At 42.9% G+C, this 13,426-nt stretch overlaps 1 protein-coding gene across 1 annotated transcript in view; it reads left to right on the forward strand.

The window, feature by feature from the left end:
- The window catches only part of GUCY2F (guanylate cyclase 2F, retinal), a 46,882-nt gene that overhangs the window by 5,835 nt on the left and 27,621 nt on the right, over positions 1-13,426 (forward strand). The window contains exons 4-10 of the mRNA XM_035338877.1: positions 3,495-3,579; positions 6,797-6,893; positions 7,543-7,677; positions 8,285-8,365; positions 9,269-9,445; positions 10,408-10,564; positions 11,950-12,099. Of these exons, the coding sequence (XP_035194768.1) occupies positions 3,495-3,579; positions 6,797-6,893; positions 7,543-7,677; positions 8,285-8,365; positions 9,269-9,445; positions 10,408-10,564; positions 11,950-12,099 (882 nt within the window). The remainder of the gene's footprint in view (positions 1-3,494; positions 3,580-6,796; positions 6,894-7,542; positions 7,678-8,284; positions 8,366-9,268; positions 9,446-10,407; positions 10,565-11,949; positions 12,100-13,426) is intronic.

A 13,426-nucleotide genomic window follows, 5' to 3' on the forward strand; every position in this document is an offset into this window, starting at 1 on the left:
TTATTTCATCTTTTTTTTTTTTTTTTTTTTTTCTTACTCCATGTGATTTCCTAGTAAATTAGATCTCCCCAAAGAGAAAAGACTAAACCCAGAAAGTTCACATGAAGATGACTGGTCATCACACTGCTTGTAGCGGGAGTCCTATGCAGAGATCCCATGGCTGACCCAGAAGACTCTCTTATTGTTTTTTTTAGGTCAATAATGTTGTTGCCACTGGGTGCTGGAAAGAGTTTTCCAGGTCTAACAGTCAGATGTTGACTGTCAATTTGACAGTCAATTGCTGTCAATTTGATGGCAAGTAATATATGCCAGAGAGAAAGCAATATACGCCAGAGGCTCCACCCAGCCCCGTGTCCCTGTCCTTCTGAGGGACAGGGCACTAAGAGGATTTGTGCTGAAGACATTGTTCTTAGGCTGCACAACTGCAGATGCTCTCACCATCAGCCCCCGTAAACCCTAGCTTCTTTAAAGAGTTAGGTATGTGGTGTTAAGGCTCATCAGAGCTCATCAAGAATAGAAAATAATCATTACTCAAAGTGTTGGAGTAGACAAATGAAGTGATCATTGAAGGCTTAAGAGAAGAAATATTTTCCTGGGTTTGCTAGACTGAACACCAGTTTCACTTACTGTTTTTAACTTGAGGCAACTGCGCTGCAGTTATAAAGTCAACAGGGAAAACTAATTCTCAGGGTAGGATACTTAGCTTCCACTTGACATACTTATTTATAATAATATACATTTACTCCTACTGTTCTGGGATATGACTTAAATAGACAAACTTAACCACTTCTACAGAATATTTCATTCAGCAGCTGAGGAAAGCTCAGCTGTAGCTGGTGTAAATCAGAGTAGCTCCATGGAAATTGGTGATATACCGATCTTACAGCAGCTGACAAGCAAATATAATCTCACCATATATCTAATTCTGCATTGTCAGTAGGAACGGTATAGCAATTCAGCATCCCGTTGCAGTTACAGAGAGATCCCACTGATTTTTAGAGCGATCAGATTTTATGTTCCCACCTTTACAAAAGCATAAAAGCATTTGTCAGTGAAGTGACAATTTATTATTATTACTAATATTTCTGAGAGTGGATTTTATGACTGGAACTAAACCTATGCCTCAGTCTGGTTTTTGCATGGACTTAGGGGTAGAGGAGGTGTGGATGTGAAGCTGCCAAGGTGCTGAGAGAGGGAGAAGGGTCTGGACAATTTCCAGGTGGCTGCTGGAGATCCCCAAGGAGGAGCCCCCAGCCCCTCTCTGGGCAGCCTGTGCCAGGGCTCCGGCACCCGCCCAGCCCAGCAGTGCTTCCTGAGGGGCAGAGGGCACCTCCTGGGCTCCAGGCTGGGCCCGGGGCCTCTGGGCCTGGCCCTGGGCACCCCTGAGCAGAGCCTGGCTCCGGCCTCTCGGCACCTCCCGGCAGTGCCATGGCCATGGCTGGCAGCCCCCGGAGCCTCCTCTGCTCCAGGCCCAGCAGCCCCAGCTCTCGCAGCCTCTCCTCACGGCAGAGCTGCTCCAGGCTTCATCAACCCATCCCCATTGATTCCTTTTCCCCATTTTTGTCCCTTCCTCTATACATCCCAGAAGTTTCACATACTCCCACAGTCCCTTTAAAGCATTCCCCAATGAGTTAAACACAATCCCCCAAATCCCCTTGAGTATGACTTAAATTTGCTCATTCCAGTGAGTCCATTTTAACCTTATTTTAACTTCTAATGAGTTACAAAGTTCTGACTACATTTCCTCAAGCCTTTACATGGTGACATCAGGACTCGGGTCTTTGGAATTGCCTCTGCTAATTCCTGTTACTTAAAGTTTTTTTTTTTTTTTTTTTTTTTTTTTTTTTTTATCTGGGTGTTTATTTTTCACTTCTCTTGTCCTTTTACTGTCTCTCATTCACCCCAGTGAATTTTGTGCTTTAACCAGCTTTCACTCAGCATATCAATGCTGCTTCAGTGAATGAAATGGGACTTAGGCATTTTTCAGCTGTGGAAGAGTCCTCACACCATGATGGGTTACAGGGGCTATCTGAGGAAGCTTAAGAGACTGCACCCACAAAATCAAAAAACAAAAACCACCACCACCACAAATAAATAATAATAATAAACAAACAAACAACAAACAAACAAAAACTGGACGCAGAAGAAAACATCTGCAAACTCCACATTATTCCCACCACAATCTGGTGTGGCATACAGGTTCTCTCTGAAACTGTTAGATGACCATGCAGGGATGTGAGATGGGATTTTCATACCCCTACACTGTACCACTATCTCATTGGGAAGGCATTTTCTCCTTTGTGCAGCAAGAAAACCAACCCATGCCCCTGTGACTGGGTTATTTAAAGTTATTCTCTCTTCAGTAAGAGGTTTCCCAGCAGATGACCACAGGTGCAGAGCACCAGGTGTCCTGCACGTCTGCCTCTAAGCTGATCCAGTCCCTCTTTTTTCATGGCTCTAGCCATGAAAGCAGAGTGACTTATATGCGTAAGGACAATCAGGGACTGGAACCCTGGGCTGAAACAGAAAATGAGTACAAATCTGCCAGGAAAATTTCAGCTGAAATGTTTTGTCTGCTCCTGGAAAAGATGCCATTTTTCAAAAATTCCCGCAGCTTTCACTGGGAAGCTCTATGTCTCTATGTCTCCAAAAATGCCCTGAGACTTAGGTGCAAGAGAGACTTAGAGTCATGAACTTTTTATCAACCCAAATTTCTGCATGTTTGTTTGTGTTAGAGGATCTCTGAACACAGAGAGAATAAAGTAAATATAAATAGAAGATCGAAGAGCCAGAGACAGCAAACTCTTCCCACTGGAATCGAGCTCATCCGTTCATGTCAGCTTTCCTTAGCTCCCTAGCAGAGAAACTCATGAGCAAACAGTCTCCAGTACGTTCTGTCAATGGGCCCATTGAGACATCAGCCTCATCTCCCTGCTCTTCTGCTCTTTTCAGCGTTAGACATCTGTAGCAGGGAATGAAAAATCCCAGATGGACTGGTGACTCACACTGGCAGTCAGTTTGGTACCACATGATAAAGCTTCTTCAGTGTTTCAGTTCCTGGAGAGAAGAGGGTCAAATGTTCAGAAGTTACAGACTTTGTAGAAGCTGTCTGTAGGACTTAATTGTTGTCTGTGAGTCCAGTTATCTACTATTTTTCCCACTGATTCAGAGCTCTGTATCTCATAATAAATAAATAAATAAATAAATAAAAATCGTCATGCATGCAAGTAAAAAATTAAAGCAGTTTCATGCAAATACAGTCAGCAGTTGTGTTTTCACAAATTAACATTAAATAAGAATCGTTTTCTAGCATCTTTTTAGCTCAATATTTGACTTTGTAGTCTAAAGGCTTTGTATTGGTGATTTTAATATTATTGCCTAAATCAAATTAACTTTCTTGTTTAGTTTAATTATTTAAATATCATTCCAATTCTTAATTATTATTCTAATTAATTAATTTTCTAATCCACTGACTTTCCCCCCTCTCTGCACAGGAATTGAGCCTACAATCATGATTTTGGGAGCAATGCTGGTATTTGCCCTGGTGCTTTGTGCTGTGGGCCTAGCTTATCTTATCAGGTGAGAATTGCAGCAGGTATTTGATTATAGCCAATTTTACCTTGTGTGGGAGGCTTGCCAGCATCTTGAGCCACTTGTAGCAGTTTAGTTGTGGTCTCTGCCCTCCAGCCAAATGTTTCTTCGCTTTACTAAGTGATTGTGGCTTGGGTGGTGTGATCATTGCTTCTGTAGTCTCGGGAGGAGCCATTTCACACTTAATCCAGGCCAGTTTTAGAAGGTTGTACTTTGCTGCAGGAAGGATTAACTGGATGATGTCTCTGAAACATTACAAAGATGACAATCTCTTTGGAAGTGCAAAGTATGCCCTACAAATCAACAACAGGAACCTGCTTTGAGAACTTCAGGGTGGAGACCAAGAGGACTGCCATTTTAAATGTCCTTTTTCTTACCCCAGATCATTATTTTCTGCATTTCTGTCTCCTATATGATTTACCTACCAGCACATAGGCTGACCCTCTTTCCTTTTTCCATGCATTGGAAAGAAAGAGAGAGAGAGGCTCTCTCTGGAAAGGGTTTGGAGCAATGAACTAGAATACCTCTTTATTGTCAAGCCAATTCATTCCCTGCTATGAGCTGGAGTCCAGATCCCTGGTCACTCATGTTGCATATACGTTGTTCTGGGCATGGGAGCAAAATAGTCTGCTGAGGAAGAGACAGGTTCCACCAACTCTACAAATCACACTTCTGTCCCAGCTGTATATCCAAAGTGGACACGAGCCAACACGGACTTGGGAGCTTGATCTTCCCAAGGACAGCATAGCCACAATCTAATGTATTTTTTTACTCCAAACTGTCCACCTGGAGGAATCTGTCTGTCATTGGTGACATCTACATGGTACAGAACTGAAATTAGAAGGCATATTTATTCAGCAATGGGTTCAGCAGAGCAGGGCTCCTGGAATGTCCCATCCAGCTCAGCCTGTCAGATCATCCTCAAACAGGTTCTCTCCCCACTCCTGAATCATTCCTCCAAACCCATATGATATGAGGCCACCCAACAAGCAACACTTCTATCAGCTCCCCTGTTTATGACACACAGCTGCTTCTAATACTTGATAATTGCAGGCACTGAAGAGGTGGCCTCCATCCACCCACATCTTAAAGCAGCATCTTATGCCTTGGCCACCAGCCTCTACAATTACACAAATAAAAGACTTTTTTTTTTTCTGCCTATTCTACGTGAAAGCTGTTCCACAAGTACCAGACTGTGCCTGGGAAGGCTTAGTCGTAAAGTAAAGATGTATGGCCATCTGCAGGGGAAAAGAGAGAAAAAAAAATAAAGTCTAGTGTGACTCAGACAATGATTTATGTTAGGGCAGGGCATGTCTGGAACTAAATTTAAACCACAGCATGGACGGAGTTCAGATGTGGGAGCACTGGCCTAAGCTCTGCCAGGGATCTGCTGCATGACCTTAAATGAGTCACTCCACTCTCTGGGCTTTGCTTTCAGCAGCGGGGTGCTTTCCTCCACGCCTGGGGGAGAGGACGTGCATGATCGAGCACAGTTTTCTGCAGGACAGGTGAAGGGTACATGAGTGATGAGCTTTTTGCATCGAGCTGACTTGGGTGGCTAGGGACAAAGTGGTTAGAGAACGATGATAATAAATCAGCCAAGGTGATGTGGACATATGGATGAGGCTCCCTCTGAACTCCAAAGAGCAATGCTGTTCTAAAATGCCCAGAGTGGTGCATGCAATGAAAAGGTAAATCATGGTGATCTGTGGACATTTTTCAAAATGAATCCTTCCACAACACGGTTAGTAAAAGGAGTCTTACTGCAAACAGGATCAAATATGTTTTTTGGGAATCCCATCAGGAAAACTTCTAGTTGTCTTAGCAGACAACCAAACATGAACTTAGTCTTACCAGATGACCAGACATCTGCTGGAGTGTAAACAAAATGCATAAAACCAAAAAAAAAAAAAAAAAAAAGTAATAATGGGGGCAATGGAGAGCTTTTCTTTCCCTTTTCTGTACTTGTCTGATGGATTTTTGACTGTCTCATGGACAGTATGTTTTGTGCTCAGTGTTAGACCTTGGCATTCATTGAAAGCGTGGCGTGTGACTTCTGCCTCTTTCCCGAGTCCACAAAATGTCCAAGTGGTAAGTATTAGTGTCAGATGAATCCCAGCTGAAAACTACCCATGACAATCTGGAATGTTTCATATTAATTTGTGCAAGCCTGTCTGAACCAGCCCATGAACGTGTCGTCCTTGCTAGTGCATCCTTTCCTGCTGTGAGCTTTTCTGCTATGCCAATTTTAGAGAAGCTGGGCAAGTAGCAGACAACATTTTTTTTTTTCTTTTTTTTTTCTTTTTTTTTTTTTTCTGACAAGTACATTGAATTTCCTAACTCCCCAGAGGCAATTCTGCAAATCTGGTAGTCTTTCAAGGAGTCCAGTCATCCCTTGGAAAACAAGCAGCAGCATCCCTGGGAGATGCCAGAAGAACATTTGTCCTGTGCTGCACAGTATGCGATAGACATCCCATCTGGCTCAGATCCTGGAAGTAGATCTGAGTCAGCACAGTCTTCTGCTTGATATAATCACTCATGACCAAGAAGAAGAGCACTGGCTCAGCAATATTCCTTCCAAGACCTCCACGCTGCATTGCCACGTACAACAAACCTCTCGTCCCTTGTAGCCTTTCCCTCTGTTATGAGTTTGCAGTCATTACAAGGAGGTATCTTGCTGTGGGGTTCGTACTGCACTATGCTACAATATTCATCTAGCATGCTTTGATGGTGGCTGTTGTCCAGGCTACTTTTATAAATTACCAAAGGTTCAGGTTCAGGCCCTAAGAAAGGCTGGTGCATCCAAAAGCTGGTCTGTTTTTTCACCAGATAGGTTGGTCTGATAAATCCTGCTATCCTCCCTAGTAGAGAATGGCTGGGGATATGAAAATGAAATGCAAGCAAAACAAAGTATGCATTACATACACCTCCAGTTTATGTCTGTAAGCAGATTAACTCCAAGTCTCTCTTTGTGCTGAGACCCTCTGAGATTAAAAATGTTGCTGTTTGTGAATTGGTAACCCTTGCTGTTTGACTCAGAGGATTTCAGTTCAAGTCAGGACATCTTGGCTTATCTACTGTTTTCACCCATGTCCAGCACTACTGCACTTTCCTAATACTGCAGTGAAGCGAGACACAGGGGATTTAGTGTCAGAAACTTCTTACCTAGCTAAAAGTGATAACTGTGACTCTCTCAATCTCCCAGGCATAGCATCCTGAACAGCCAGTTATTCAGGGGGCCTAACAAGATAATACTGACCCTGGATGACCTTATCTTCATCAACCCAGAGCTACATAAAAAGGTAAGTCCTTCCAATCATGCAATTAATCCTGTGGGACCCTCTAAGACAGGTTTGATGTATGGCATTTCCATACCCATGTAGCTCTGGGAAGGTCCTTCACCTCCCTATACCTCCTTTCCTCCTGCATGTCAAATATTTTCCCATATGCTGAGTAGTTTTGAGTCTCAAGTAAGAGGCACGTGTAATATTAGAGCTGTTATGATGATGTAAAATAGTACCCTTGGCTGCATTTATTCAGCCAATCATGCCAACAGTATAAAATCATAGAACCATTAAGGTTGGAAATGCCCTCCAGGATCATCTGGTCCACCCACCCCCCTACCACCAATGTCACCACCAAACCCTGTCCCCAAGCACCACGTCCAACCTTGCCTTGAACACCCCCAGGGACGGGGACTCCACCACCTCCCTGGGCAACCCGTCCCCATGCCTGACCGCTCTTGCTGAGCAGAAATGTCTCCTCATTGCCAACCTGAGCCTCCCCTGGCACAACTTGAGGCCATTCCCTCTGCTCCTATCACTAGTTATGGACTGCTGTGGGACAATTCCGTTGCTTGAACTGATGTCATGTATGTCCTGGGCAGAGCTGGGGTGGAGGATCACATCCAGAGGTGTGAACTGTCCCGCATCTTCTTTCCTTGCCTTTCAGAGGCTGACCTTGGACAGTCTGACTGATGCAAACAGCGTAGCAGCAGAGACCAGAAGCCAGAAATCCCCAACCCGCTCCTTTTCCTTGAAAAGCGCAGCTGCCACCCACGAAACCTCCAACGTGGCTTTGTATGAGGTAGGTATGGACACCGTACAGCCTCCCTCCCATTTGGGTCACCGAGCCGCTTAGGTGGGGAAAGTCTTGGGCTGCTGTACTGTAGATGCCACGATATTAGTACTGCTGATGGCCCTGGAGGGTGAAAATAGAATAAAATGAAATAAAATAAATAAAATAAATAACAACAATAAAAAAACACTCATCAATTCATTCCAAAAATACAACTTTTTGATAAATGGTATGGCAATTTTTCCTGTAAAGAGACAAAGGAAACTAGATTATTATTGCCAGAGAATCTGTCGAGAGTTACTTTCTCCTTTAATCAATATATCATTGTTCATTAGATACTAATAATACTAATTTAATAATTTCTAATGTTAATTAGATACTAATAGATACTTCCAGCTATGAGGTTCTGAGCTAGGTGAGGGCCCTGCCTCACCCCATTTTTGTAGGATTTCCTGTGGATTCTCACTTGGGCGCGATATAGAAAGAAGTACTGCCAAGGATGTAGAAAATCCCCGACCACTTTTAGAGTCAAGGATCTGGAATTCGGATCTAGGTCTCAATGTTAGCTGTCATTCAGAGGCTTGCTCTATCATTCACCCACCTGTATTGTGGACAGGGTGACTGGGTGTGGCTGAAAAAATTTGAGACGGGAGCAATTCACCATCTGCGGCAAAGCTCCACCAGCATCTTGAGGAAGGTAGGAACAGGGGCTGAGTGGGGACGCGGAGGGAAGGTTGTCCGGGGGCCTTTGCAACAGCAGGGAATTTTTATTCTCCTTGTCTCCTGTTTATATCCATTGAAACACACTTCATGGCCGTCAGTAATTCTTGCCTGGTGACATCTGGAAGAAAGGACTCAACGAGTCCTCTAAACGAAGTTGTCTGCAAAGACTGAGTGGTTTGGGGGAAACCACCCCCTTTTGTATCAGGGCAGGGTAAAGCACTGCTAGCTATTTTTATGTGCTGTTTGCTGACTGTCTAGCAGCTTGGCACAGACATAGCTGTGCACTTCTCTGGGATTTGGTTTGTATTTCCAGCTAAGATTCCCTTCAAAAGTTTAGCTTTTTATCTTATTATTATCAGCTGACAAGCAAACACACTTATTTTCCATATTCAAGGCCATTAGCTGTTGGCAGTTACTGCTAAGAAATGAATGGCATTATTATGCATAAAAATACAGCAAATTTGCCAGGGCATTTAGCCAAAGCCACTGTTGACGGATGACTTTGGATACTCCAGGCATGGTATTGCTTTCCAGATCAAACCAGAGCTGAAGCAAGGCCCCACATGCTGAACTCAGCTTACCCCACCTAAACCATTTTGTCCTGGTGAAAAACCAAATCCTGCTTGTCTAAAGAAAAACACGTTGCTGCTCATTTTGCCTTTTCTATCTTGTTTTTGTTGTCTTAATGGTTAGACTAGGACGAGCAAAGCTTAAAAAAAGGTGTAGGACAGACAAATTTAAGTGGCAAAGATAAATGTTTTCTTCCCCATTCTAGTGTTAAAGGTTGTTTGGAAAGACAGGAATGGTAAGGGCATCTGATGATGCTGAGCAGATGTCTGGCTGACTTGGTCTCCTGTGATTCACTGTCTTGTTTCAGATGAAAGATTTGCGTCACGAAAATGTGAATCTGTTCCTGGGCTTTTTCTCTGACTGTGGCATCTTTGCCATAGTGACAGAGTACTGCTCCCGAGGAAGCCTGGAAGACCTACTGAGAAATGAAGACATGAAACTGGATTGGATGTTCAAGTCCTCCCTCCTGATGGATCTAATTAAAGTAAATCCATTGCTCCTGCTGAGGCCTGACCAGCATGTGATTTTTTAGATTGACATAGCTATTTCCTCCAGGACTGTGGGATTTTAGGAGTAATGTAGGGAAAACTAATGTGGCTGTAATTATACTGGTAGACGTGGGTCTTTAGTAGAGACCTCTTACTCCTGTTTTGTTACCACTTGAGAAACACTGTTTAGAGTAACAGGACTACATCCTCAACAGCAGACTGAGAGGTTAAAACTACACACTGGAACTGACCACCTAGAACAATGAATTTGGTGACAAAATCCTACTTTCCAGAGGCCTTTTCCTATAATAAATCAGAAATGTTTCCAGCACAGAACCAAAGATATCCTCTGCCTCAGGGTGGATGCATCTGTGGTCACTTTGCAAGAGTGTTCACACACTTCCAACCATGTCCTAAGTGTTTTTATCCCATAATGGTGAACTAGGAGTCAGGGGAGGGTGTCTTGCAAAGGGTATACTTCCAGAAACATCCATACAGTCCATGACTGACCTTCTGCTCCTCCTTGAGGAGGAGAAGGATGCCAGGGCATCCAGTTCTCAACACCTCTGTAGTTTCCCTTCACTTAACCTTTTGGTACCACTTCTGTTCACCTTCATAACCTCATCCTGAAGTACAGCTTCTGAGTGCAACAAGTCCTAAGGCTACAAAGAAGGAGGTGTCTGACTCCTAATGGTGCTAGTCTTTTTCAGTATTACTTTAGAGTGCAGCCAAATTCTCATTCTTAATCAATTTCTGAACTTTTTCCCCTAGTTTCCTGGGCTGATTAACACTGGTTGTATAGTTTGGAGCCTTCCAGATGACGGTGTCTTAATTAACTTCTGCATTTGGCATGGAGTCAGTGCTGTATTTGGTGCCTTCCAAGGTGGCTTAACACCTCTGAGCACTGACGGGTAATAGAGTCTCAAAGAACAGTCTCAATCTTTTCTGTATTTCATAGGGAATTAGGTATTTGCACCACCGAGATTTTGCCCATGGACGTCTGAAGTCTCGTAACTGTGTTGTGGATGGACGGTTTGTGCTGAAGATCACCGACTATGGTTATAACGAGCTCTTAGAAGCACAGAAATGCCCTTACATTCAGCCACCCCCTGAAGGTAGGTGCCATAAGGAAATATTTGGGGAAAATATTTGTCCATTGATTTAACAGCCAGTGTCCACACGAGGATTTACATGCTTCATCTCACAGCACCCAGGTACCTGTATAAAATGAATTGCTATAGGAAAGAATATGAAAAGTTTTTTCAGGCTTCCTAAAGCCTAATAGCAGAGTGTCATGGTAATGGAAAGAGATTTTGTTGTAAGCAGTGACAGAGCTCAAGCTTTTTGTAGTTGGAGAAGGGTTTAAGTGCACCTCAAATCTGAAGTAATCCTGAATTTCTGAGACAGGTGGAATTGGCTTCATGTTAGCTCCAGCCCTATCTTTGAAGTTTTAAGTTAAGCCAAATAAAAATATTTGGGTTTTTGTTTGTTTTTGTAAAACTAATTTATCTGAAACACAGGATGATAACAGTCTCTTTCAAATAGGTCCTTCACAAGCCAGTCATCAAAGGCTGCCACATGATATTACCACCTCTTAGGGACAGCATCTTAAGGGACTGAATTTGGAGATTTTGATGAGATTTCTTTCCGGGTGAAAAGAAATTGCCAGCTATTGCCTTGAATTCCTATTGTATCCCAGCTTATCCTTGAAAGCTGGTTTCAAGTGGCATGTAGTGCTTTGATCCCTCTGTCACAGGATTCGGTTCCAACACATTTCCAGCTATTCTCAGCTATGGAAGCTGCCAGAAGAGCCGTCTTCTCCTCCCTTACATTAGTTATATATATTGCAGTTCCTGAAATATTCCGTATTCCCATTGCCCACAGTGCACAGCTGCCAGGGTAACAATATCCTAGTTTGAAAATGATTCATTTCCTGATGAGTCCAGGTATGTGTTTTACAACTATGTATTTAATCACTTGAACTATAGGACTACAAAGACTGGTCATACTTCAGACTGCCACAAACTTCTGTGATGGAAACTGCTTTCATCTGAGAACTACATAAAATATTTTATTAACTCTTTCTTCATTGAAAATTAACACCTGTAGCAAGAAATCCAAACTTTAGCACCAGCATTTGTCTGAGTGATGTTTTTTTCAAACAACAAAAAAAATAGTTAAAGCTTCTGACACTTGTCAGATGACTTGTTATATAGAAGTTCAGGACTAGTGTTATAAAATGTAAACTATTGGTATAACATTTTTTAAAAAAAAAAGGTAGAGTGAAATTGGGAAAATTTAAATTTCTCAACAGTATAGAAGTTTAGTACTTCTAACACACTGCAAGAAATAGAAGACCTGATTCAATAAACAATGAAATATGTTCCCACCTCTCCTCAAATGACTGAAATGAAGCATGCATTTAAATACCAGGATAATCACTGCAATTAGCAAATCTGAGCCTAAGTAAAATTAATCTGATACTCTTTATTTTCTTTAGAATTGCTCTGGACAGCACCTGAGTTGCTGAGGGACCCGGACATGCGCAGAAAAGGCACATTCAAAGGAGACATTTACAGCTTTGCGATTATCCTACAAGAAGTGGTTGTTCGGGGCCCACCATACTGCACGTCAGACCTCTCAGCTGAAGGTGGGCCATGATTTCTGTTCAGTTTTAAGGCTTTACACAGAGCACTCACATAAAGTCTGGTCAAGCCCCTTGGGTAAAATGTTGCTGTGGAAATGTTTCAATCTCATGACCATTCACAGTGGGGAAAAAAAAAAAAAACAAAAAAAAAAGTATATTTTCAATAAAACATCCATAATGCACATCAAAACGTACACTTCTGATCTCAGCCTTGGTATGTGCCTAATCTCTCCTGTCATTGGGTTGGGGCACTGGGTCACCTCCCTAGATGCTTCAGAGCCGTCCAGCTCTGCTGTAGTTTCTTCCCACCCATTATTCTTTTTATGTCTGTTGTAAGAGGGGTGAGGCTTTTGAGCTGGACCCCATGCTAGCCATGTCCTTTTCCTGTGTTGTCCATCAACCCATCTATTTTTCCTTAATTGCTTCCCCATTTAAAGAGGTTCTCTCTCCTCGGCAGAGATCAAAGTGATACATCATGACCCTGGTGACTTCTACTGAAGGCGGCTTGTACCAAAAATAGCAAATCGGTGAATTCCTTAGAAACTGTTCAAACCCTGTTTGGAGGGCGTAGGAAGAGCAAGCACACTGCAATAAGGGTCAAATCACAGCACTTGGACAGGTCAGAGCATGAGAAGAGTCAAAAAGGAGACAATTTCAGTGAATGCCCATTGTAAACTCACTTAGGTTGCACAGTCACCAGGTGGGGTATGGCCATTTGGTGCCTGGAAAAATAGCAGTGGTCCAAGTTGCTGCTGCAATGCAGTGACAGTGATGATCATGGTGTAATTCAGAGCTGGACTACGATGCAATCTATGATGTAATTTGCAGGTGTTCTCCCTCCTAGCCCCCTAGAGGAACCCCCAGTAGATGTTGAACATAGTGCACTCCACTTTCCTGACCTGATAAAATGATAATTTTCTACTCATTGCTTCCTAATCCTCAAGGAGCTTTCATACACGGTGTGAACTTTAAAACTGTCTGCAGAAGGCATTTCCCCTTGGCTGTCCCTGGAAATACTTAGCCAGGTGTTTTGGTTAGTTCATTTGGTGGAGATGGGTGGGATGGGCCAAGGAGCTTTAAAGTAAGCTGTCAACACTGAAAAGCTCGTGGTACTCACCCTAACAGCTGTGGGAATGCAGGGCCTCTGCCAGAAGGAGGGTGGTTTCCACTCCAGATGACTGCTCTGCACTTCACAAGATGAAACCTTCGAAAATGATTACAGTTGCTTTTTTTTTTTTTTTTTTTTTTTTTTTTTTTTCTTAAATGCAGGAAGATATGAGTTCTACCTGACACTTTTTTCAGGGGCAAAGTTAGCTCCCTGAAGGTATCT

The sequence above is a fragment of the Oxyura jamaicensis genome, chromosome 1, assembly GCF_011077185.1.
Source record: "Oxyura jamaicensis isolate SHBP4307 breed ruddy duck chromosome 1, BPBGC_Ojam_1.0, whole genome shotgun sequence".
Classification (NCBI taxonomy): domain Eukaryota; kingdom Metazoa; phylum Chordata; class Aves; order Anseriformes; family Anatidae; genus Oxyura; species Oxyura jamaicensis.